Genomic DNA, 24,212 nt, shown 5'->3' with positions numbered 1-24,212 from the left:
GGGACTTTAAACTCCCTGTTATTTAGACTGGAACTTCCAATGAGACCCACAACAGGTGGAACGTCCCTTTACTCCTCCCTCACAGGCTGTGATGCAACATCGTTAAAGAAACTAACAACTGGCCCTTTGCCCAAGGTTTGATTCTTTTATTGTTTCATTTTAACCGCTACACTTTAGTGAATTGCCCTGTGAAAGTTATGATATTAAACAAGCTTTACTTTACGTATAGATAAACAGGGCTTCTGTGTTTTTCCCTCCACCTGCTGCCACGCATCCATTTCCACAAATCCAACAAACTCCATGCCTGTTATTCCTGAACAGACCTTTATTTCAGAGGGGAATTAAAGCTTTTCTTCACACAACACATATTTAAAACAAATATTCCTCTTTTACATGATATAAAAATACTTGTACTGGCAAACACACAGGAAAGCACAGACATTTTAAGGCAAACATGTGCAGGCAGCAGAAGCTCGGGCAGTCCAGTGCAGTGCAGACATCAAAGTCGATTCAGTCTCAGGTAAACATGCTCAGTTAAGACGAACCCCCACACGTGGAGCTTTGTTTCTCTGTGGGAACGTTACTGAAGCTCGCAGCAGAACAAACAGCTCATCAACGCTCACATTACAAATGAATCCCACTTAATTCCTTCGTGCAGTGGACATCTGTTAATACTGTGCTGAGCTGCAGGTCCTGAGAAAACACTGATCCGTCAGGAAACATCAAGAGTGCTGAGTCGGTCGTATTATAACATTTGAAAGTTGTTTTAACATTCTTGTTAATATTCAACAGATCGACGTCTTCTATTCAACCAACCAGTCTTGAGTTCATAATAATTTTTTGCGATTTATATAAATCAAATATTTATATTTTTTGGATTTTCTTGAACAAACAAACATAAACAATCATGAAACAGAAAAAACCCTCAAAGTTTCTTTTGTTCTTTGAAATATTTTTGACCACAACATGTACAGAGCAGCACATTTTACAATTAGAGGCTGTGCTTTGAGCTAAATGCTAACACACTGCTTTAACATGCTCATGCTAGTTTAGCATGATAGCATGCTAACATACGGCTAACTGGTACATAGCTGAGCCTGATATTCTGTTAATTAGCACAAAAGCTGAGTGTTTGTTCACTGATGCCAACAAACTACAAAGATGGACGACATGACAGCTCCCAAAGAGTGAAGCCAAAGAATTTTGATCGCCCCCTGGAGGCTGCTTGCAGTAGAGGTCATGAACCCCCTTATTTTGGCTTAATTTTTGCACAGCAGGAGGAATCGGAGCTGTTGTCCATCTTGATTTGCAGATCGTGGCCTGAACCAAGTGACATCACAGTCCAGTGGCCCCCCCCCCCCCCAAGACATTTCACTTACAAAAAATACCCCATGCTCGTGTAAACAGGATTCGTCCTCTGGGGACAGAGAATGTTTGTACAAAAGGTTCATGGCAGTTTGGAGGCGCTCTTTCTAAATGACATCAAATACATTAAAGCACTTCTGATATGTAAAGGCATTTTACTTTTTGTCCGACACTGATTTATCCATCATATTTGATTCTATGATATTTCTTATAATGTGCTTTGAGTGGGAAACTCCACCGATCTGGTGCTTCAAGTTTGGTAAATCAAGTGCTTTGTCTTTTTTTTGTGTTATTTAATGCCCGTGTGCATGTTAAGACTCAATGTGGACTCGGGCTCACATCAAGACAGGAAATACTCGTTGTCCATGCTTTGGTTTGAGCAAATAATAACTTCTGGACATTCAGGAATAATGAAAATACAATTTGATCCCATAAACGTAAAAACGATCACAAATATAAAGCTTTGCTCCGACTGCTCTTCCAGTGATCTGACTGAATGTAACTGAGGAGGAAACAACCTCGTATATAAAGAACTGTAAACATGCGTTTCCTCATGAGACGAAGGAGCCGTCCTCCTCCTCGTCTTTGTTTGGACCCGGGTCACTAAGGCACCGGGATATTTTCAGGTGCTCCTCCTGGTCGTCGGGTGCTTTCGCCCTCAGCTCGGTTTCACCTTCATCTCGCAGTGCGCTGCTCTGATTGGGCCTCGGGGTCGATTCGTTCACCAGGCCGATGGCGTCGGGGGGGCTGGGATGAGTCTGAGCTGCTCGACCTCTGGGGCTCTCGCCCTCCGTGTCGTACGTATAGACCTGGTGCTCTGGGAAATAGAAATAGCGCATTGATGCATTAGTGTTTGATCAAAGTCTACGAGCTGCTGCAAAACCATGAACACAAGAAAAAACTCCACATCTCCTTTTATATATATCCTTTTTATATAAACATAGCCACTGGTTAAATATTTAACAATATGTTGAAACTACAACAAGTAGAAAATAAGTAAGGCTGTAAAAATTTGCATTCAATGAAAATCTCTTTTGGATCAACGAGCTATTGATTGTCTCTGAAATCCACATTTGAGAGTTATAATTTAAAAATATTTTTACAATCACATCATGTACACAGTTATGTTTCATTTTTTATTTTAGGATTCCGTTAATAAAAACATTTACTGAACATTTTACAGTTGAAAATTGAACTTACCAATGCCCTCTGGTGGTTAAACTATGTAATGGCAACAGTGGTTAGGAATTGAGCAACATGCACTATTAATCCTTTTTTAAATCAATTTACTGACAGAAATACAAATTGATTTGCTTCTGAATAGTCTTGGTTTGATTGTTTCTTCATCATACACATGCATTTTAAAGTAATACTGTAGTTAAAGTATTTTCAGACACAATTTTCATCCAGACATGAGATACTTAGAATTAGCTGATACGATTTAATTAGAGAACACACTAAACATATAACTTCACTGTAAAAGCCTCATGTGTTACCGACCTGGCTCAAAACAGACTTTCCTCACAGGCGGGGTTTCCTGGCGGTTGGCAGGGACCGTGAGATAGTGACTCATCTGTGAAGGAAACAAAATATGGTTCTTGTGGACAGTTTAGAAACAGAGATGATGAAGAAACAGCGTCAGTGTTGAAACTCACCCTCCTCTCCATCTCCACCCTCGACTTCCTGAAGCGAACCTCACTCAGATTGTCCTCGAAGGCATCGACCAGCAGGTCGTGTCGGCTGTAGGAGCGAAGCTGAGGAGAGAGAAGAACATCAAGGCCGGCATCAGAAGACATGATTCTTCAAAGACTCGTTCTCATACAGTTAAATTAGGGTTTGTGTGGTGGAATGTTCCTGTTACTTGTCCAAAATCTGGAACACTGGTGCAGATCAGTAAATAATTCATAACTCTGCTCTGAGGCCGGTCTCACCCTCTGTCTCGTCTGCTGCAGACTTGCTCGCAGGAGCTTTCTGATCTCCGCCTCTCGACTCTTGGAGATGCTCGGAATCGCTCGTCCTCTGGTCGGACCCTTCGGCTGAATGTTCCTGCAGGAGCACACAAAATACATCTCTTACGTTTGACATTTATTTTAGGAACATTTATTTATACAAAATCTACCAGCTGCAGTCTTTTAAAATGAACTTCTCTTTATTTCTAGTTACCGTGTCAACTATTAAACATAAATACAACCATTTGATGTATTTTACCACAGTTTTGGTGAGTGAATTTGAGATCAACCCACTTTAATCCATCTGAGAAACGACATGAGGATCTGCTCTGGTTAAATCGGACTGGTACTTACTGCATGGAGACGGAGGACACGATGGAGGGCAGCTTGGCGGCGCTCCCGCTCTCCACCAGCATCATGGCCTGCTTCATCTCCATCTTGTTGTAGAAGGAGATGAGCTGAGGCTCGGTGGAGCGGTCGCCGGCGATCAGCCACTTCTTCACGTAGGACTTGTTGAAGCGGTTCAGCCTGAGAAAAGAAGGAACGACTTTTTAAAAGGTTATTTCATTCCAACATCTTGACCACAGGGGGACAGAGGTGCCATGGAAACAGTGAGAGGACACAGAGGACTTGAGACAGCATCATACTTGTCTTTCCAGTGATGGTGTCCGTAATGACCACAGATGTCTTCGATCCCTGTGAGCAGATGATCCAGGAACTGAGGACGAAACAAGTTTTTATAGTCAAAAATCACACATTTACCTGGGAGGGCTCGGACATTTGTACAAAATACAGAACCTGCCAACACGGATAGAAACCTTTCTTCATAAGAGGATCATTAATCGATGATATATTAGGTGTACAAGTCAAAAATGAACAAATATGTATTCATTGTTTTGCCCTTTAAGTCCCTTTGTGTCACCTGTGTGTGAATCTCCTCGTTTATTGATCTTCTGGTCTCCTTCTTCCTCTTCACTGCAAGAAGCTCCACCAGAGGCCGGATCGTCATCCCCTGAAAACACAGGAAGTGAAAGCATGCACGTTTAGTTTTTCCACTCATGCACACGCACACACTTGTTGTGAAGACATAATTCATAAACGGTACTGATGAGTGTGTTGCAAATCATCTTCTTCCCCACCACTAGTGGGCAGTAAAGACAAAACCTGACTAATAAGGACAAAATAAAATGATGTAAAAAATAAAAAGCATTTGTATTGTATATGATCTGATTTAGAAAAACCTGTTCTTCAAACAAATTGTATTCATTCATTTCCTGGAAGAGTGGAATATTATGAGTTATTTAAATAATCATGTTGGACTAGGGAAGAGCTGCAAGGTGTTTTGACAAACGTTCGAGACCAGAGAGACTCGCTCTCACCTGCACGAAGACGGTGAAGAAGATGACGGTGATGATGGCGGTGAGGAACATGTTCTTCATCTCGTTGTTGGTCAGCAGGGCGCCCAGTGAGAAGGCGATGGCCCCTCGCAGGCCACCGTAGGCCACGATGAACTGGTCCTTTTTGGTCAACTTCACGATGCGAAATTTATTGATGATGTACGTGAGGCCGATGACTCCTGAAACCCACAAAAACAACAAGAAGCGACACTCAACGTATGTTAATGTGCATTATACTAAAAATTCAATATTTAAATAAATCACACAACAACATATTTGTACCGACCCAACACTCTCGCCACTAAACACAGGATAACCGTGAGAATGACGAAGGTCCAGTTCCAGGCGTGAGGACCGGCTACCGTGGAAACACCGAGGAAGATGAAGATGAGCGTCTCGTTCACGCTGCTCCACATCTTCAGGAAGTATTTGATGGTGGTGTGGGACTTGTGGGAGATGTTGGCCTCCACGTACGGCCGCATCGTCACGCCACACGCTATCAACCTACTCGGGATGGGAAAGAACGAAGGAAGAGGAAGAGAAGAAGAAAGAAAATAGTCTTGAGACGAGCTGATCTGATTTCTGGGACAAGGTCAGACACACATTCCAGGATGTAAGGTCAGATTTCTATCAGCGTCTGACTCACGACATGATGCCTGACAGGTGGAAGACCTCAGCCGAGAGGTACGCCATGAAGCTGTAGAGGAAGACAAACAGCGGCTCGATGACCCGGGTGTGAGAGGTGAAGCGGGAGGTGAACGCCCCCAGGAGGCCGTAGATGACTCCCACCATGATGCCTCCCAGAAAAACCACAAAGAAGCAGACCACGCCGAGGAGGGCGTCGCCCACAGTCACGGTTCCGGCCTGAGAGAACTCCCTGAACAGGTGATACAGAACCTGCACAGAGAGAAACGGGAAATACAAGTTAACACAAGATTTCAATTGAACAACTTTCCACGAGTGTCTCGAACCTCCCTCTCTCGTTCCACTCACCACGGTGACGGCGTCGTTGAGCAGCGACTCCCCGAACACCAGGATGTGCACCAGCTCGTTGATGTGGATCTCCTCGAACACGGCCAGCACGGCCACGGGGTCCACGGCCGAGATGATGGTGCCGAACAGCAGGCAGGACAGCAGGTCCACGCCGCCCAGCTGAGCGCCCGCCAGCTGACACACGGCGTACATCATCCCGCCCACGAAGAAGGCGTTCCACAGCGTGCCCACCACCGCGAACACCAGGATGGTGCCCAGGTTCTCCATGAAGGGCCGGATGGGCAGGAAGTAGCCGGCATCGAGGATGATGGGAGGCAGCAGGTAGAAGAAGAAGAGCTCGTAGTGGAGGACAGGGGCTTTCTCTCCGATGGCTTTGATGAGGCCGCCGACCAGCAGGCCGACCACGATCAGCAGGCAGCTCTCTGGGACCACGTTCGACACTCGGGGGATAATGTGAAAACCTGCGGAGGGAGAGGACTGTGAGTGTTTACCTCTCCGCAACAAAGCCGGTGGCGTTAAATCGTTGGGTTGTTGGTCCCGTTCATTTGAGGACGATATCTCAAGAAGTTTCTTTAAATCTGGTACAAACAGACAGTTGGACTCAAGGTTGAACGGAATAGGATTTGGTGGAAAAAGGGCAAAGCTCAAGATCACTGTGACTTTGGAAAGTACATAATTTACCTTGTGAACACAATATCTCAAGAACACCTTGAAGAAATGTCTTCAAACTTAGCTGAAGCATTAATTTGGACTTATGGATGAACTGATGAGAGTTTGAAGGTCAAAGGGTAAAAGTCAGAGGACATCAGACCTTACTAAATAAGTGGTCTTGTGAAAGCAACATCTCAGAAACACCTTGAAGGAATTTCTTTAAATTTGGTTAAAACATTAACTTGGACTCACAGATGAACGGATTCGATTTTGGTAGTTGAGGGTCAAAGGTCAAAGTCATGGTGGCCTCATGTTCATGCAATTGTATAACGTATTTTTACCGGCGGTTATCAAAACTGTCATTTCAGTAAAGGATCTGCAAACCTCCTCCACCAGGGTCGTACACTAACCAGAGGGTCGCTGGTTTGATTCCCAGCACTTTGAGTGATAGATAAAACAAGTTCTATATAAACTATTTACCATCTCTCTCTCTAATCACTGCCTTACGTGACCCGGCTGCTGAATACCAGCGTGTTCCACCGTGTCTGATAGAGCCCCCCCCCCCCCCCACACACTCTGACTCTGCACTCTGCACAGTGACATCTTTGTTATCGAGCTTTGCATTCAAACAGGAAGTGGGACCGGCCCCTCGCAGACCACAGCTGGACGAACAGATAACGACGCAAACGAGCTTCACTCTTCAGCCAATCACAAACCAGAAGATTTCTACAGCCAATCCGCCATCCTACATCCAGGACATACAGTTAGTTATACACTATTATGTGGAGGGGTGAACGTAAATACGTAAACAACAAGTTGATGCAATAAAATTGAAAGTGGCTTGTGATTGGTCGAGCACGTCTACAGGCACGACCCCCATGGCGCCAAAATCAGACAGACTCAAGATGTCAACATTCGTATTCAGGATGTTTTGGCTTCTTATTTCGTACAAAGGGAAGAAGTGGAGCTGTGTCGTTCATGTTTGTTTCCAGTCAATGTGTTAAACTGGTTTCAAAATAATAAACATCATCTCTTGTTCAGCATGGGAACTGAATGAGCTCACTTACTGTTGATGTTTAATTTAGTAAAAATATGTTGAGCTGTTACTTCAAACTTTAGTTGGTTAGTTTCTCCTTTTAAGACTCTGCTCTGCTTCAGTCCTTTGGGTCCATGTTTAATATTTACTCTGGGGATAAACTGATTTTCCTCTTCAGCCACATGAGCTTATTTTAGTTTGACCCTTTTAACCTCTTGTCCTCATGTTTCTGCAACAAATGTCGAAGGATTAGAATTTAAAATTCAGCTGTGACGAGGAGATGGAGAGCAGTTGTTCAGACGGTCGGATTAAAGGGATGAAGTTGATCCTCTGGAGATTCCTAATGATTCATCTGGTGTCAGCGACCTTTAACCCACAGCTGATTGGCTTGCTTATTTTTATAACTTTCTCAAACATTATAAATTAGGGCATTTAAGGGCATTTTCACTGATTTCCCAGGGAAAGAGTTGAAAATACAATTTGACATATTAAAAGGACGGATATTTAAGAGTGTGCGTAATTTGGTTTAGCTTGAGTTAATTCAACGGGACTTTTATGGAGATCTGAGCTGTACTGAGAATCTTAAAACTGTTTTTATAAATATATAAATATATATGTTTTGATTCTCTTCTTAGCCAGAGATGAAACTATCAGCTGACCAACCAGTATCTAGTAAGTCAAGTAAATCTTCTCCAATTTGCTGCTTCTCTTTGTCATATAGGAAATGTTTATTCCTGATGTTTGGACTTTTGGTCAAATAAAACAAGACATTTGACATTTTTAACTTACTAACTGGTTTGTCCACTCATAGTTAAATAGTCCACTAATTTAACAAGCTCAGTCATAATCTATTAGAATCTTAAAACTACTCCGATGGATTAATAAATATAAGTTTTGCTCTTCTCATCTGTTTTTAGAGCTTTTCCTTTAGAAACTTTAAAAAACAAAAGTGAAGGGCTCATTAAACAGAGCTCGACCAACCATCCCAGTGTTAATTGATGCAGTGTTGGTAGATCTGTCAGATCTTAAAACTGTTTTTATAAATATACGTTTTGATTCTCTTCTTAGCCAGAGGTGAAACTATCAGTTGACCAACCAGTATCTAGTAAGTCAAGTACATCTTCTCCAATTTGCTGCTTCTCTTGGTCATATAGGAAATGTTTATTCCTGATGTTTGGAAGTTTGGTCAAACAAAACAAGACATTTGACATTTTTAACTTACTAACTGGTTTGTCCTCTAATAGTTTAATAGTCCACTAGTTTAACATGTTCAGTCATAATCTATTAGAATCATAAAACTACTCCTATAGATTAATAAAGATAAGTTTTGCTTCTGTTTTTAGAGCTTTTCCTTTAGAAACTTTAGAAAACAAAAGTGAAGGGCTCATCAACCAGCTCCTCTCTCTGCTCTAATGATGCAGTGTTAATTGATTCAGTGTTAATTGATGCAATGTTAATTGATGCAGTGTTAATTGATGCAGTGTTAATTGATGCAGTATCTGTCAGATCATCAGTGTGTCTCTCACCGAGCTTCATGAGCAGAGCCAGGAGGATCCACAGAGAGATCTCGAAGGGCTTCCTGACGTGCTCGTAGTTGAAGGACAGGACTGGGAAAGCCTTCTTATGAGAAGTGGAGTTCCCCCGGGGATGGAGGTCCCGCTCCCCGGGCTCTGCCCCCCCACGGCCCGGGTCCCCCCTCGTCCCGTTGCTCTCCACAGGAACCTGGTCACGACTCGTGGAGGATCCGGCAGCGAGAAGCAACACGCAGGCGAGGAGCCCGGCGAGAAGAGCAGCCATTTTCAGAAGGTTCCCCATCTGCTGTGATGTAGATCCGAGGATGATGAAGATGATGATGAGGAGGAGGAAGATGAAGATGAAGATGAGGAGGAGGAGGAGGAGGAGAGAGGTGCGGACAGGAGCTCGCCTTTACGCACGGGCATCTCCACTTTACGCACAGCTGGAGAAGAACAGATGTTTCATGACGTCAGTAAAAAAACTCCTGACGTCAGAGGAAGGTGACGTTTTAAAGGATCTTCACGTCTCAGATTCCAACGTGGAGGTTTGTTGTGTTGTTTTAATTCTTCACTTCTTCTCGCTTCATCCTCTTCTTCTCAACTTCACATGCTGTCATCCGTCAGATCGAGTCTTTCTCTGCACCTTTAATATCCAGCTCATCAACAGCGGAGGCACACGTTCACTGACACCTGCTGGAGGGAGGGGGAACTGCAGCCACCAGGCCGCTGCAGGATCCAGATGTGTTTTACTGGAGTGTTTTTTGATTTCACTTTATACTTCAACTCAATGGCAGAAGAAGAATTCAGATACTTTACTCTAATACTAACAATTATAGCCAATAATGTAAGAGAATTAAAATATATTAATAATTTTAAACGCTGTAAAAACCAAAGTGGTAAAGTTAATTCCATCTGAAGGCTCGTGTGATGAGAGAAATAATATTCCTGCTTTTGTTTCCAAATGTGATTTTATTTCTGTCAAATGTCTTAATTCCCTTCATGTGGGGAGGTATGAAGTTAGAGACTGTTATGAAACTAGTGAGTTTTGAAAACTTGTTATTGGAAGTAGGTTCCATTGTTTCTCTTCAGAGTAAACAAAGGATTCACAGCTCTCACGTTCTCTGTCCGTCCCCAGGAGCAAAGATTTAGTTAAACCAACATCAGAGGCTCCTTCCGACAGTTAAATCTCCGTCTCTGTTTGGTCGACAGGCGGAAAAATGAATCTGCAGGTGACATGAGCTGAAAAACTGGTGTTTCTCAGAGGCAAAGAAGTAGAAACACATGTCACCTTGTGGACACAAACTAAAAGAATACATTAAAGAGCACGTTGACTTTTATCTCAGCATCTCATACGCAGCAGCTTCCCCTCCCGGGACAGATTCATTCACATGAACCGCTCTGTACAGTTTGTGCAGTCACCCGACGGTTCAGCTTCCTGCTAAACTTTTCCACGTGACTGACGCCGGAGAACCAGCGACACTTTGGAACCTGACTGAGAACCACCATTTGTTTTAATATCCCAGAAATATCACTGCAGGGAAATCCGCACACACCCACACACTGAAAACATGATTTTGAACATAATTTATTAGAGAATTACACAAAATGACAATCCAATTTGTTTATAGTGACATTTTAATTTGACACTTTAATAATAACTACAGTAAAAACATTGAATTAACGGTTTATTTTAGCGAACTGAAGATTCCCTGATGAGAGGAGCTTCTTCACAGTTTGTGTAGCACATTATAAATACTCACAGCATTAAAACATAAAGGTGTGACACTAGAACAGGACTGGACTGAAATATTCTGCAGGAAATTAAGTGACTAATTTTAATAAACAACATTTCTGTGAGAACACCTCCTTCACTTAATTAATTTATAAGTACTTTTTGTTTAATTAATTACTTTGTGTGTATTAACAAGTCTATAACTTTGACGCTGAGAAGACTGTTGACTAGTGAAATGCCCATTTATACCATTAAAATAGAGCCACCATTCAAATGTGTTCAAACTACAGGTTCCTTTATATTTACTTGAAAACGATGTGATTACGACATTCATTAAGAAGTGTATTCATTAAATTAATGAACTAAGAAAGTAATGAATGTGATAACAAGAATAACATGGGAAATCTTCCTGTTGAACTCTGACTCACACTTTCTTCTTGGTTCACTTCCAGTTTTCCTTCCAGCGACGACACAAACATTCATTCTTTCAAGCTCCTCCATCACGAACCTTCTCCGACTTCCTCAGACAGACACTCGGTCAAACCGCCCACAGAGCAGCTCTGAAAGGGGGGGGGGGATTGTTATTGATCATCAGGCGTTGGGCAGTTTGAGTTGGACCCGCTCTGCCATCTGTCTGGAGCTGTACAGACACAGGCCCGTCCCGACTGAGGCCATCATCACTGCGATGGGGTCAGTGAAGCTGCCCTGCGGCTGCATGCTGACCTCACCTGAAACCTGCCGCTGGAGACAGGACAGACACAAGCAGACAAACTTTAGTTCAACACACATCAGGCACCATGTTTAGGATTTTTCTGAATTATTACATATACAAAAATATGGTAATTAAGGTGGTGGCCTGTACATAAGTGTCCTTTTCTTACCACTGGGTGTCGCTACCGTTAAAAACATCTTCCACACTGGGGCTTTAAAGAAACACTGTGTAACTGGTCTCAGTGTCCCAGTGTTTAAAAGGTTTTCCTGTAGATTAAAGTTTATCAAGCTGTTAAGTGGAGCTGTGACTGTGTCCGTGTCTCCAGAGTCAGAGCAGACGTTCAGGTTGAGGAGTGGGAACGAAATCTCCTCCTTCACAGTCACTGAACAACCAAAGTTAATCTGAAGCTGCTAGTTTAAGGTACAAAAAAGTTGCATAACATTTCTTTAAGGGGCAGGAAACTCCAACTGGAGTTCTTGTTGGATGGTGGGAAAACTTCAGAGCCAATTTTCATCAGGATGTCACATTTCGTTTTTTATGAAGAAAATAAATGTGCCCTTGGAATATTTTCTTTATTAATCACACAAAATAATCAACAGTATGTTTTTCTGCTGCTGACACATGAGAGATGTGAATTTAAAGTGACATAAACCTTCACATCCCATTTAAGCAGCAAACAACAGGAGCTGTGAGGTGGAGTGAGAACATGTTATGTAACGTAACCTCCAGAGAGGAGCTCCACCAGCTCCCTGTAAAATATTAATTCCTGTGTTGTCTGCTGCTGTTCTCAGTCAGTCGGAAGCATTTATCTTTTATTATGAAAGTATTCATTCAGTTCTGTTTCCTGTGTCTGTTTGTCCTCTTTGGTAATCGCCGAAATAAAAGGTTTCTCAGTGAAAACGTCCTTTTTAGTTCACAGAGATATAAGCGAGAGAGTTTGATGAAAATGAAATGTAGCAGTGAAGCTGATGAGGGAATCGAAGTGTCACTGAGTCACAGACACGAACCTGGAGGAGACGGAAGTAACCCGGCGTTAGTCTTCCCAGTCTGATGATCATTTCTGCTGCTGGAGCTTCTCAACCTTTCTACAGGAGAGAAACACTCTTATCACAGCAACACAATGGTCTCATCTTAAAGCAGACAAATAAATGTCTTTCCTTCACTAATCATGTCTCAACCTCTGAGATTTATCTTGTGGTCGTTTGGGGAGAACTTGAACTTACTCAGAAAGTAAAATTAAAAACATATAGGCACTTTATTATTTGTATTTAGGAATTCAATGATCACAGCAAATACAAATACTGTCTTTGTCCCATATAAGCTCAACCTTATTTTACAACCACAAGGGACATGAAGTTGTTTAAGCATTATCGAACAGAAATTGTTGCTTGTATTAATTCTAAAATCCAGGCAGTCAAAATAAATGCAAGACAATTTCATATTAAAACACAAACACTTTAAAAGTTCCACTATTTATTATATCTAAATGGTTTTAAGTTAAAATCAGATAGGAAGTGTTTATAATGTATTCGTCAACATTTATAACCTTTATATCTATAAGTGGAGGCTGCTGTATTAACAGAACATTGACAATATAGAAAAACACAAATTGAGTAATACATGTCTTCATAGTTATTAAGTACTAATTTAAAATACTATCCATAAAACACATTAAAAACTATTTGTATATGTTCTAACAACTACATTTAGGTGTTGTCAATGTGTTACTAGGATGATTAAGTGCTTTCATAGTGTTTATTAAGGCTAAATAATTAAAGTTTTGTCCTCTGAGTTGTAGGACAATCAGTAAAGCAGAGTCTGTCTCACAGTTTGAAGTCGACGTGTCCTCGGGAGGTGATCAGCACCCAGCAGGATCCAGACGCAGCAGCAGCTCAGCAGACCGACACCAAGCGAAGCCTGAACAAACAGTGGCAGCCTGTCCAACTGAGGAGGCTCCTGTGTGTCCCTGCTCTTTTGTGAAGTCCCAGTCTGATGGGCTCAACACACACTCACACACAGACACACACACATGGCCGCACACACTCACAGGGCTGCATGAAAAGCTCGGCCTGTCAGAGATGATTTGGTCATCCAGCCAGTAAAAAGGCTGAGAGCAGGAGAGGAGGCTCCGTGCAGCAGGTTGCACGCTCCAACGGACATCTGTGTTAATGCACTGCAGCGACTTATGTAAGCAACCAGAAAGAAAACACTTTGCAGAAAATACTTTGAAACAACTGCAAGAAAATAAAGCTTCAGGGGGAATTAGATGCCAAAATACAAAGATCTGTAGCCTGGGATAATAATTAGTTAGTTGTTATTTTGCTGTTACATAAACCTTCTGTTTCCATGAAGCCACATTGATGGTTCAGGGTCTCACTGGTGCTTCACTGGTTTTATTCAGGCAGCCGATGGAGGACAAATAACCACAGACATAACAAAGCATAATCATTTTAAGTTTAATGATCAGATGATTGTGTTGATAATGTCAACAATAACAGTTTTCAGTGCTTAAATTCTGCATCTGAAAATGCTTCCCATTGTTGTGATTTTTCTATTTTATCTATTAAATCTATATTGATTTTAACAGATGTTCTGTGCATCAGATACGCTGAAATATAACCTGTCATCAAACTAAAAATCTAGTTTATTTATTATTTATTTAACTGTGTGTGTGTATAAAGGGCAGAGAGCTGGACCAGACTACAAGGTGCTGATTGTGCACAACATCAAGTGACATCATGTCTGCTGCTGTTTCACTTCAACATCTGCAGACACAGGAAAGTTATAGTTTATACTCTCTAAAATAAAAAATACAAACAACAGCTCATTTTAAATGTGTTGATATAATCTTTATTTTGCTCTGTTAAGGATTTTAAATGAAAAAGAAAGCTGTGAAATAAAAGTCTTGTGTTAAACGTCTTTGGCAGACCCGGAGCTGCAGAGCTCTGGGTCTCGTGCTGCTGGTTCCTCCGGGTTCGGACCTGGACTCTTGATCAGAGATTTGGTCAGAGTCAGCTTCACTCCTGCAGACGCCTGAGCCTCAGAGCTCTCTGCTGCGATCACCTGTCCAACGAAATGCTGCGACACAGACAAACACATATGTGACCATCAGGGAGGAGGAATCCTTACTGTTCTGCAACAATTCCTGTTTGTTAGAATTAAATGAACTTAGGTATATGACTGAAAATCACCTCAGTAATGATTCGTTCCTCATTTATTTGATTTTGTCAAATTATTTCAAACAAGTTTTCTGCTCTTTTGAGACAGTAACACTTAATTTTGACACATTTTATAAAAATATAATCTTTCTAATTTCTATTCTATTATATCCTAGCTCATGTGTTGAGTAATTAAAGACCAGCTACACTCGACGTCACTAAAAGCTTGATTAAGTCTCGTCAAAACAACAGATAAAACCACTTTTCTCCTAAAGCTTCATGTTTTATCTTCTACAAACAAATTGTGTTGCAAACCTGATCACACAATCTGTGTAGTCATGTAAATGTGTCGGTGACAAACCTCTGCAGGATGAACAACAGGATCCGCCTCTGTTCGTTTTGGTCTGGATGATTCCATGTCTTCCTTCCTCTGGGCTTTTACCTCCTGTACAGAAAAAGCAAGACAAACAGCACTGTGGTTACTGATGAGAATAAAAACAAGGTTATTGAAATATATTTGTATAATAGTGCTGCGGATTTTGAGGTTATATCAGCAAATATCAAATGTACAACCTTCAGGACTTCATAGTTCGAGGTTTTGGAGACATAACTGTCCCAAGACTTCGCTGTGAGCTCCCGTTGTTTCCAGTGAGACTTTATCTGTGAGGAAATAAATGACACAAAAAGTTCACGTTATTAAAAGAGTCAAAACCATGAGACAAATGTGATTGAAACTTACAAGAAAGTACAAAATGTAAAACTAACAGACAAGGCTGAGAAGCACGAGCCAGATGTTCTCTATTAAAGTTTGAGCATTAGTTCAGGACAAAAGAAGAATTCCTGGATCCACACATGAACTAATCTTTTCATATAACTCATGGCTTCTCTGCTCTTTGTGCGTTTGCTGTGTGTTGTGTTAGATTGTCCACACCTCCGTGTACACGATCTTCTCCTCAGTAGCCTCCTCCTTCTTCTGCTGCTCCAGGATGCTGATCTGTTCCGTCATCACACTCCTGGCAGTGTCCTCTGGGATCTTACAGATGGCCCTCAGAGACTCCTGGTCCGGGCTGATCGGCCTCACGCCGTCTAGAACCAGCTCCTTGCTGACCTCGTCCCAAATCTCACCGACCTACAGCACCACAGTGTTAGTTCAGGCTATTACAGTTCTTGAGTTTACGTCAAGTTGTGAGATGGGGTTTCCTGCACCTTAAAGTCCAGATATCTCTTGATGATGCCCAGAGTCACATAATCTTTGGCTGTCAATCCGGGGAGCTCCAGAAAACCTGGGAAAGCAACAAGCCTTTAAAAATATCCATATTTATAAATCAGACCAAAGGAAAATCCCTGAGCTCTTCACGCTTTCTTACAAACACCACTACCACACGTTGCATTGTGGCAAGGGACTGAAAATGTATCTGATAATTCGATTTTTGTTTTTACCAAGTTTGCAGAAGATGGAGTAAATCTTGGAGCGCAGGTTCTCTGATATCTCCATCACTGCTGCACTCGGCGTGTTGGATGTCAGCTGCGTGTCCTCCTGGTCACGCCTGAGGACCAGCCTCTGGGGATCTTCAAAAAAATCAGAGAGACAGAAAAATACCAATACCAAAATGATCACTGGTGACAAATCCTGAATAAAGATGTTTTTAGTCCAGATTTCTCAATGCCTGCCTTTCCTTAGAACCACCAGCTCAACTCGCTTGTTTTCACTCCTCATGTGATTGAATGGGTTTTGTCTCTATCTCATAATTATAAGCATTAAACACTTCCTTGCACTTTCTGAAATATTAATGACCAATGTGGGATTACTAATGTGTGTAATCTAATGTGAAAAAAAAGTAAAATGTTACTTCAGATACAACTCTGGCCTTTATGTGTATCTTCATTTGATCTGTGATGATATAAGCTGCTCTGGATAACGCTGACTAGTGAAAATAGTGAGTTTAACTGTATTTCTATGTAGAAACATGCATCACACCCCTTTGTGTTGTTGTAGTTGTGTAGTTGCAGACCTGCTATCCCTCCATGTTGGTCTCGGGTGACTCCCAGCTCCTCCTCTTCCAGCCTCCACAGCTGCAGCAGGACACTGGACGCTGTCCGACCGCCGTCATCCCTCCAGCTCAGGATGTGAGTCAGAGTGTTGGGGTTGTCACATAACTCCAACAGGGTGGCGAGAACGATGGCGTGCACACACCTCGGGCTCGACTGAGACAGACACACCCAAAACAAAGAGACTGAGGTTTATATTTTCTGCAGGTGCATGTGAACACCTTTCACACAGAGCCACTTAAAGGTGTTTTCATTACACAATCACTGGAGGAAACTGGAGAGTAAATCTGCTGGAAATCAGATACTTACAACGAGTAAGTCAAGCAGAAGAAACACTCCTTCTTTAACCAAGAAATAATCCTCTGTGGTGTAGCAGCCCACGATGCAGGACCTGGTGAGATTCAAAACAAAACACGGAAACCATCTCAGTCTTTTGGGTGTGAAATTGATAACAAGTTCCCCGAGTTCACTACATTTACACAATTTTAATCTATAAAGCTGAAAAGTGACAGAATGCAGGAGCTGTGCTGATTCCTAACACGTCTTTGAGTGGAAATGTTTTTATCATCATATCAAAGTGTGTTGAGTTCCAGCTGAACTGACCACACACAGTCGACCGTGGAGAGGATGAGCTTGTTGTGACCCAGGCCGCTGTAGAACTTGTCTGGGCCTTTCTTCAGGAAATGAACTGTCATCTCAACTCCCTCTGCCCCAAACAGTTCCTGTGGCAGAACATCACAGGCGTTAAGTACGATATGAGACAGTAACTGGACATGTAAGGGTCTGAGCACGAGAACACATCTATCCATCCATATGTCAAAAGAAATGGATTCTTACAAATAACTAATATTCTCTGAGTCATTTAAATAATTGCATAAAAGTAATTCAAACTACTTTTTGGCAGTTTTACCTTCCTGTGCATGTCGTTCTCACACAGCGCTGAAAGAATCAGCTGAATGTCTGACTTGATCTCCAGCGTCACCAGATCCTCCTCATCAGGACTCCCTTCCATCTGCATCAGAATCCCTGAGAGAACACACAAGTTCCAACCTCGTTCTGCTGATGACACTCAGTTAAATGATGTGAACGTCGTGATTTAACTAAACTCACCCATGAGCTGACTGATGGTTCCCTGGTCACAGAGGTCCTGGCTGACCGACTCTTCCCCTAAAGACGTCACAGATCTGAGAACTCTGATGCAGTGCCTCATCTGAGCCTTCTTACTGCCTCGGCCTCCGGTGCCATGGAAACTGTGACAATCACCAAAGTAGGAATCTGAAACAAAATAGGAAAATATAAGGGGTTTAATTTCTGATGTTGGAAGGATTATTCGGTCAAATCTAGAAAACAAAAAAGGTTAAATTAAGTGTGAAGCACAGTAAGCATTTGAAATGAAATTTTTAAAATTTAATTTAAGTGTCAGTTTGTATGTAAGAACCAAAATACTTAACAAGATACTGCAAATGAAATACTTTTAAATACCTGTCAGTGTCAGAGAGGAAAGTAGTTAAATTGTCATTTGAATTTTAAAAGAAGTTGATCTCCCAGGTGGTTAAACTGTCAGTTTGAGTTCGAGAGACACAAGTAGCTGAACCATCAAGTAAGTTTTAAAGATAGAAGTGGTCGGGGGGGGGCAGCTACGCAGTTAAACTGTCAGTTGAAGATTTACAGATAAAACCAAGTAAACTGTCATTTGAAGTTTCGAGGACGAAAGCAGTTAAACTGATAGTTGAAGTGTAGGAGGTGAAAATAGTCAAAGTGGGATGAACGCAGTTGAGGTGTCACTATGGCAGCAGTGGAAATAAACTGTAGAAAAGGTGTTCTGCTCAGGTCCATGGTGTTAAAGTGCATGGATGATCTTTGACCTTTCAGATACGGGACCCCCCCCCTGCTTGCCCACCTTGCCCCGTGCACCAGTCCAGCAGGAGCAGCAGGCGAGCGTTTCCCAGACACGACACGTACTCGTCCAGCATGAGCGGAGCGATGGTGGCCAGCGTGGCCAGTGCCTGCAGCTGGAGCTCCTCCTGCTGGATCATGGACCAGTGACGCCCCCCCGATCGCTGCTCAGCCGCGGCAGCAGGCGGCTTCACCAGCGTCAGCAGGGCCAGCATCACCTGCTCCTCTTTGTACAGCTGAGGGAGGAGAGCATGGAGCAAACGTTCACACTCAAGTGATTCTATCAACTCACAGAACTTCTGACTGAGACTTGGACTGACCTGGAGAGCGGCCAAATCCTTCGACATCAAAACCAACAGATTCAACAGCATCTTCTTCATCTTCAAGTCCTCGCTGTTGTAGCTGAGTTTGAAGTTGCGAACCAGGGGATTGTGAGTTTTCACTAAAATACAGATGAAGAAAAAATAGTAAAAAATAGAGTATGAAAGCTGCTGTTGAGCTCATGACTGAAATTGATTTATAGGAAAACCGTTGTCTTACACTCGGGAAAAGTGACGAACACCATGAGCTGCTTCGCAAATAGACTCTCCTGAAAATTAGAGACATCATGTCAGACTGTAGCAGCAGCACAAGGTAAAGTTATCTCACTTCACTGCTCTGCTCAGTATCTGTCCCGGACTCACGATGAGCAGATGGTTTGGGTTTTCAGCGATGAGAGTTGTGATCACGAGCAGATCGTTTCTGAGCTGGAGGTCTGAAGGCTGGAAGCCGCTCATCAGCTTGTGGAAGAACGCTTCCTTCAGAGATCTAAGAGAAATGAAGAGACCATAAAACCTGCTTCAACTTTACATGTTGTGTTGACTTCCTTTAGCTGTAACATTCCAGGATATTTAGAATCAAATTTTTGTCCTGTTTAGATAAATAAACGGTTAATCCCGATTCTTCCATGTTTGAAAACACCATGGAACCTCAGGAGACGTACACAGTGCACTCCATGCTGCTGAGCTGAGCCGTGACCGTGTCCTTGCTGCCTCTCTCCAGAAGGTTCCAGAGGATTTCTGAGGAGTGGACAAGGACCTCTCCGGTCGGGTCGGGCTCGTTCATGTGGAGACAGATCGTCTCGGCCCCACGTGCATTCAGCATTAAAGCACAGTTCCTATCTGCGGATGTAAAAATGACATAAGACAGAGTCGTGATTATTGATAAGAACAACTCATTGACCTGCTGACATTGACACAAGGACACTTAAAATCACTGTTTTCATTGTTTTCCTAATTGTTATTTGATTTGATTTATTGCGTTTTGCTCTTTTAAGGGCCGGCTGATCCGTCTAACGAGGGAGGACGTCTGCTTGAGTTGACAGGTCCGACAGATCCCCTCCTCCACGACCTCAGTGGAAAGCAGTTACTGACCAGAGGAGCCTGAGAGGATCTGAAGGGTCTTCAGGAGCTGCAGCTTGATGGTGGGCTGGTTCTCCAGGGTGCTCATGGAGAGGAGCAGCGTCTGGGCCACGTCACTGAGCTCCAGCAGCTGCAGCCTGTAGCCTGGGGACGTCGACTGGAGATCTGCACAGAGAAGAAAGCTCTATTAGATATTACATACGACCAGAAAGTCCTGGAAACACGGAGGAAATAAAACAAACAAAGAGAAGATGAGAGAAAATATGAATGGTAGAACAGAAAGATATATTTAGCATTTTAAAGAAACTGAATTCACATCATTATTTTTTGTTTATCTTGATAGGATAATGAGGACAAGTAGAACACAAATAAACCACCGATAACTAAAAATTATACAGAAATGAGTAATTGAGACGTTTACTATTATTCAGACGCAAGTTAGGAGAAATATAAGTTTTTATAAGAAAACAGTGGAGACGTTCAAGTGAATAAATGTAGAAAAGAAATGATGAAATAAATAAAACAGACAGCAAAACAAAAAAAACAAAAAACCACAAGCATGCCACCACAGGAGCCATGAGAGAGTCTCACTTAGTGAAAGTCTAGAAAATCTGCTAGAGCATAAAGTCCGAGGCTTGGTCCTGGTGGCACTGTCCGTACCGTGCTGCAGCTGTTTAGGAGCCACGTGGTTGTAGAATGATTTCACCGTTTCAACTATCTGTTGTCTCACTCCGGCATCTGACACCCGCATGAGACATCCTGTGGACAGAGACACGTCTGTCAGTCACTTCTCCAGAAGCAAAAGTATAAATTATATGAAGGATATCACAGGTTTGTTAAGTCCATTCAAATGGTAGAAGACTCTGCATTTTGAGTCCCATGCAAACATAAATGCACCATAACGATCACTACTAGAATAACCTAAATGGACACAAATTATATATGGTATCCTATGGTATAGTTTAATATGTAAATATGAGCAGTAATATAAGAGCAGTGACCAAGCTATGAAAGAGCTTTTAATAGGTTTACCCAAGTAGGAGATGAACTCTATGACGTCCTTAGCGTAGTTCAGCTCATCAGATGCTTTCTCCTTCAGGAAGGGAAATCTGAGAGGAAGCAGAGCAACACTTAGATGCTCAGAGGATCTCACGAGAAAAAACGTTGAAATATTAGCTTCAATTTTCTTACCTGCAAATTTTAAGAGCCTCACACAATGTGGGCAGATATTCAGGGTGCTCGTTCACTTTCTCAGCACAGATATTGAGAATTCTGGCGAAGTCTTTCAGATCCTTCAACAGCTGGAAAGGGCTCAGGACGTTTAACACCATTTTCAGTAGAGTTTGCTCATGCACAGACACAAATCAGTCATCATAAGAGCTGGGAGTATTTTATAACAAGCAAAATGCTGACAGACACGGAGACGCAGAGGTAAATTAGAGCCTTGGGAACAGCGTTTGCCTCCGTGGGCAGGTTGCATGAGAGCGGATCTATTTCCATCACTGCACCGGGAAACATTAATGAGGAAACTTTGACAATCTGCTGCAGTGTGTGTGACACTTCATATAATCAGACATGTGGAGATAAGGGCTTCATGGAAAGAGAAGCCGACCTTGTAGGGACAAATCAGAACATCATAACCAGAGAAAGGATACAAAACCAACTTGGCTTCTCTTCAATAGTTTCTTCAGAACAAACAGGTGCCTCTCCTTCAAATTAGCCTTCAGTAAAAAACAGAATAAACAGCACAATTACATTTAATCACTTAAAACCAAAAAATTAAACCAGTGCCGTTCATGTGTAACTCACGGTCAGCGGATCTTCCAGGAGACGAATCACCTTCGTTGAATCCAGACTTTTGGCGCTGACCTGTTCAGACAAACACAGTTTCCACTGTTCTTTAAAGTACTACTGTCTTTATAATAATGACTTGTCTTTAGTGACTCAAAGACTCAACCACAAGATTCAATTTGATTTATGAAATTGCTATAGGTCTTCTGAGAATGTGTCAAAATCTTCTCCAACCGAATCTGCCTATATCCCAATCGTCTATTTTACTTTGCATTGATCCTTTAAAAATCTAATTTTATATTGACTTATACTGACATTGACTTTTTGGGTTTTTGTGTCAATGTGTCAATATAAAATCCTTTGAATTTAAACGTGACACAGAAATACTCTTTTCTCATTTATTAGTGCTTACTCCCTGATACTTTTATGGAGAAAACCAAATCATTATTATTTGTATCTGGAGCCTTGGATCACTTTTCTCTTGCATTAATTAATTTTTTTAAATCCTGTTGTGCATTTCTGAAATAAGGGCTCTTTAATATACAACACCAATTTTATAATTGTATTAATATTAGCTTGTGATGGTCTACTTATCAAAATAAATCTGTAAAATGTCAGATTAATTTGTTCTTTAAACCAAAAAAGGCAATTTCCAGTGATATACTTCAAAAACAATAAGAGAAGAGGCACAGGAGGACATAGAAATACACATTTAAATATAATATAACTTGATTAAAACAGAACGGTATTAATAACAGTGGAGTTGCACCAGTATAACAAGAATTTAAAGCCAGTATTTACCTCCTGGTGCTGCTTCATGTCTGCTGCTCCGGGGATGTCCGGTTTCTTTCTGTGAACAACTTTGCCTGAATCCATTTGTAAAAAAGTCAGGAAATTATAATTTATCTTCTGACTTCAGCAGCAAAACGCGACCGTTGTCTCTTCATCGCTCTCTGGGATGTCCTCTGGGTTTCAGTGACGTCACTCACAAACCCGGGATAGCCCCCGAAGCACCTTTAACTCGGACCTGGTTTGTTTTTGAGGTGAGATGAAGTCCAGATGAACGTCCAGCTGAGGGACAAACTCAGATCGTGGCAGCGGTAGCTCGTGGAGACACTTCCGGTGTCAACAGAAACTCCCACTGGCAGCTGCCCCTCCACACACTGGCAGCTGCCTCTGGTGCCTTTGTTGCCACACTGATCAAAGGCAAAATATTTGTTATGAATTATGAACTTCTATGATGTAAAAGCATCAGTGTGTATACAAGACACAATCTGAACACAACAAGCAGCTTCTGACCCACTACTTCTGAACCAAGTTGTATTCTCACGTCTTCAGTATTTATTATAATTCTTTATTGTATTGTATATTGATACAGGCCGGGTTATCCTGTTAAGTTAAAGTGAAATGTACTGATATGGAGGCAAACTGTTATTTATACTTTCCATGCTAACCAGTAATTTCAAGTACATCTCCACTGAGGTAACCAAGTACAAGTTTTTTTTATGTTTGAGTAATTTTAGCAAATGCAGATCATAATAATCCTAAATAAAAGCATTGAATTATAGCATTGTCTCTTGTAATGAAAACATATTGTGTCAGTGATCGTAAGTGTTTATAATCAAACCTTAAAAATGGTGACAGACACAAAAACAGCAGGTTTTACATGTGTCAACGATAGCAAAGGTATTGTAGTGAGGACTGGGTTGAAGTGACTGGTCTGATTTGCATATCTGCAGAAAAATCGAGCAGATATTGAATCAGATAAAGAAAGATATGCACAATAGGCAACATAAATACACATATGGGAATACAGGAATGTACAGATGGTAATAGAGTGACGTTTTTGACAGCAGAACATGTGATATCACTTAATTGTTAAATGCAGTTCATAAAACACAATAACTCAGCAACATGAAGACACAAGACCTTGTTCTCCCTGATCTTTAGGGAAACCTAGCATGGGTAGCCCAATCTACATTATGTGCTCATTGGTCAACTTCCTTTTGCATGGAGACTGGATTTCTTTGGCTTTGAAAAAAATACTATTATGTAATTTGTTCTGTGTCGCTGTCAGAAGTCAGAAGTGTGGCACAGGCTCAACTAAGAAATAACCAGTAGACAAAAATAAAAGAATTTAAAACATGGCATGGAAGTTAAACTAAACCCCTGAAACATTTTTTTACAGACGAAAACCAATATTTGTGGATATTTAACAGAGAAAACATGTGTATTTATGTTTTATCATTAAAATACAGTACATATGAGCACAGCAAGTGGAAAAGAATAAAAGAGATGAACAATAACAAGTTATAAACGTTCACAAACGAGTTCAAATCTCCTGAATGAGTCACAAACACTCGTAGTTGCCCCTGAACTGCAGTGGCACGTCCACCTGCCACCGGAAGTGCCTCTGCGAGCTGCCGCTGCCACCTTTGAGCTGCTGCCTCTCCTCAGCGTTACCCTGTTGCTATGGTGACCTCGTAGTACGGAGAGCGGCGCGGCCCAAATCCCGCACGAAACGCCCACTTCCTCTCAGAAACCGGAAGTGGTATCCTGCTATCAACAA

General features: G+C 41.9%; 2 protein-coding genes across 2 annotated transcripts; both read right to left on the bottom strand.

Annotated features, from left to right (window-relative positions):
• Window positions 1–202: 202 nt before the first annotated feature.
• LOC133025529 (Na(+)/H(+) exchanger beta-like) lies at window positions 203–9,511 on the bottom strand. The gene is made up of 12 exons (XM_061092212.1): window positions 8,918–9,511; window positions 5,705–6,165; window positions 5,358–5,608; window positions 4,998–5,215; window positions 4,694–4,890; window positions 4,237–4,326; window positions 3,962–4,032; window positions 3,669–3,842; window positions 3,297–3,411; window positions 3,021–3,119; window positions 2,866–2,938; window positions 203–2,182 (listed from the first exon to the last, which is right to left on the bottom strand). Exons 1-12 carry the CDS (start codon window positions 9,204–9,206, stop codon window positions 1,917–1,919), a joined length of 2,304 nt encoding a protein of 767 aa, XP_060948195.1. The 5' UTR covers window positions 9,207–9,511; the 3' UTR covers window positions 203–1,916.
• A 1,717-nt stretch (window positions 9,512–11,228) lies between these two features.
• Window positions 11,229–22,519, bottom strand: LOC133026503 (cilia- and flagella-associated protein 69-like). Its single transcript, XM_061093397.1, has 24 exons — window positions 22,445–22,519; window positions 21,662–21,721; window positions 21,508–21,573; window positions 21,044–21,153; window positions 20,885–20,961; window positions 20,444–20,611; window positions 19,865–20,017; window positions 19,435–19,612; window positions 19,136–19,259; window positions 18,993–19,041; window positions 18,773–18,894; window positions 18,457–18,688; window positions 17,667–17,831; window positions 17,467–17,582; window positions 17,160–17,278; window positions 16,866–16,947; window positions 16,520–16,712; window positions 15,948–16,076; window positions 15,714–15,790; window positions 15,439–15,636; window positions 15,081–15,167; window positions 14,869–14,952; window positions 14,266–14,427; window positions 11,229–11,378 (listed from the first exon to the last, which is right to left on the bottom strand). The coding sequence occupies exons 1-24, from the start codon at window positions 22,517–22,519 to the stop codon at window positions 11,229–11,231; spliced, it is 2,976 nt and encodes a 991-aa protein (XP_060949380.1).
• Window positions 22,520–24,212: the final 1,693 nt, after the last annotated feature.

The sequence above is a fragment of the Limanda limanda genome, chromosome 19 (assembly GCF_963576545.1).
Source record: "Limanda limanda chromosome 19, fLimLim1.1, whole genome shotgun sequence".
NCBI classification, from domain to species: domain Eukaryota; kingdom Metazoa; phylum Chordata; class Actinopteri; order Pleuronectiformes; family Pleuronectidae; genus Limanda; species Limanda limanda.
This window is presented reverse-complemented; position numbering and strand designations above follow the sequence as displayed.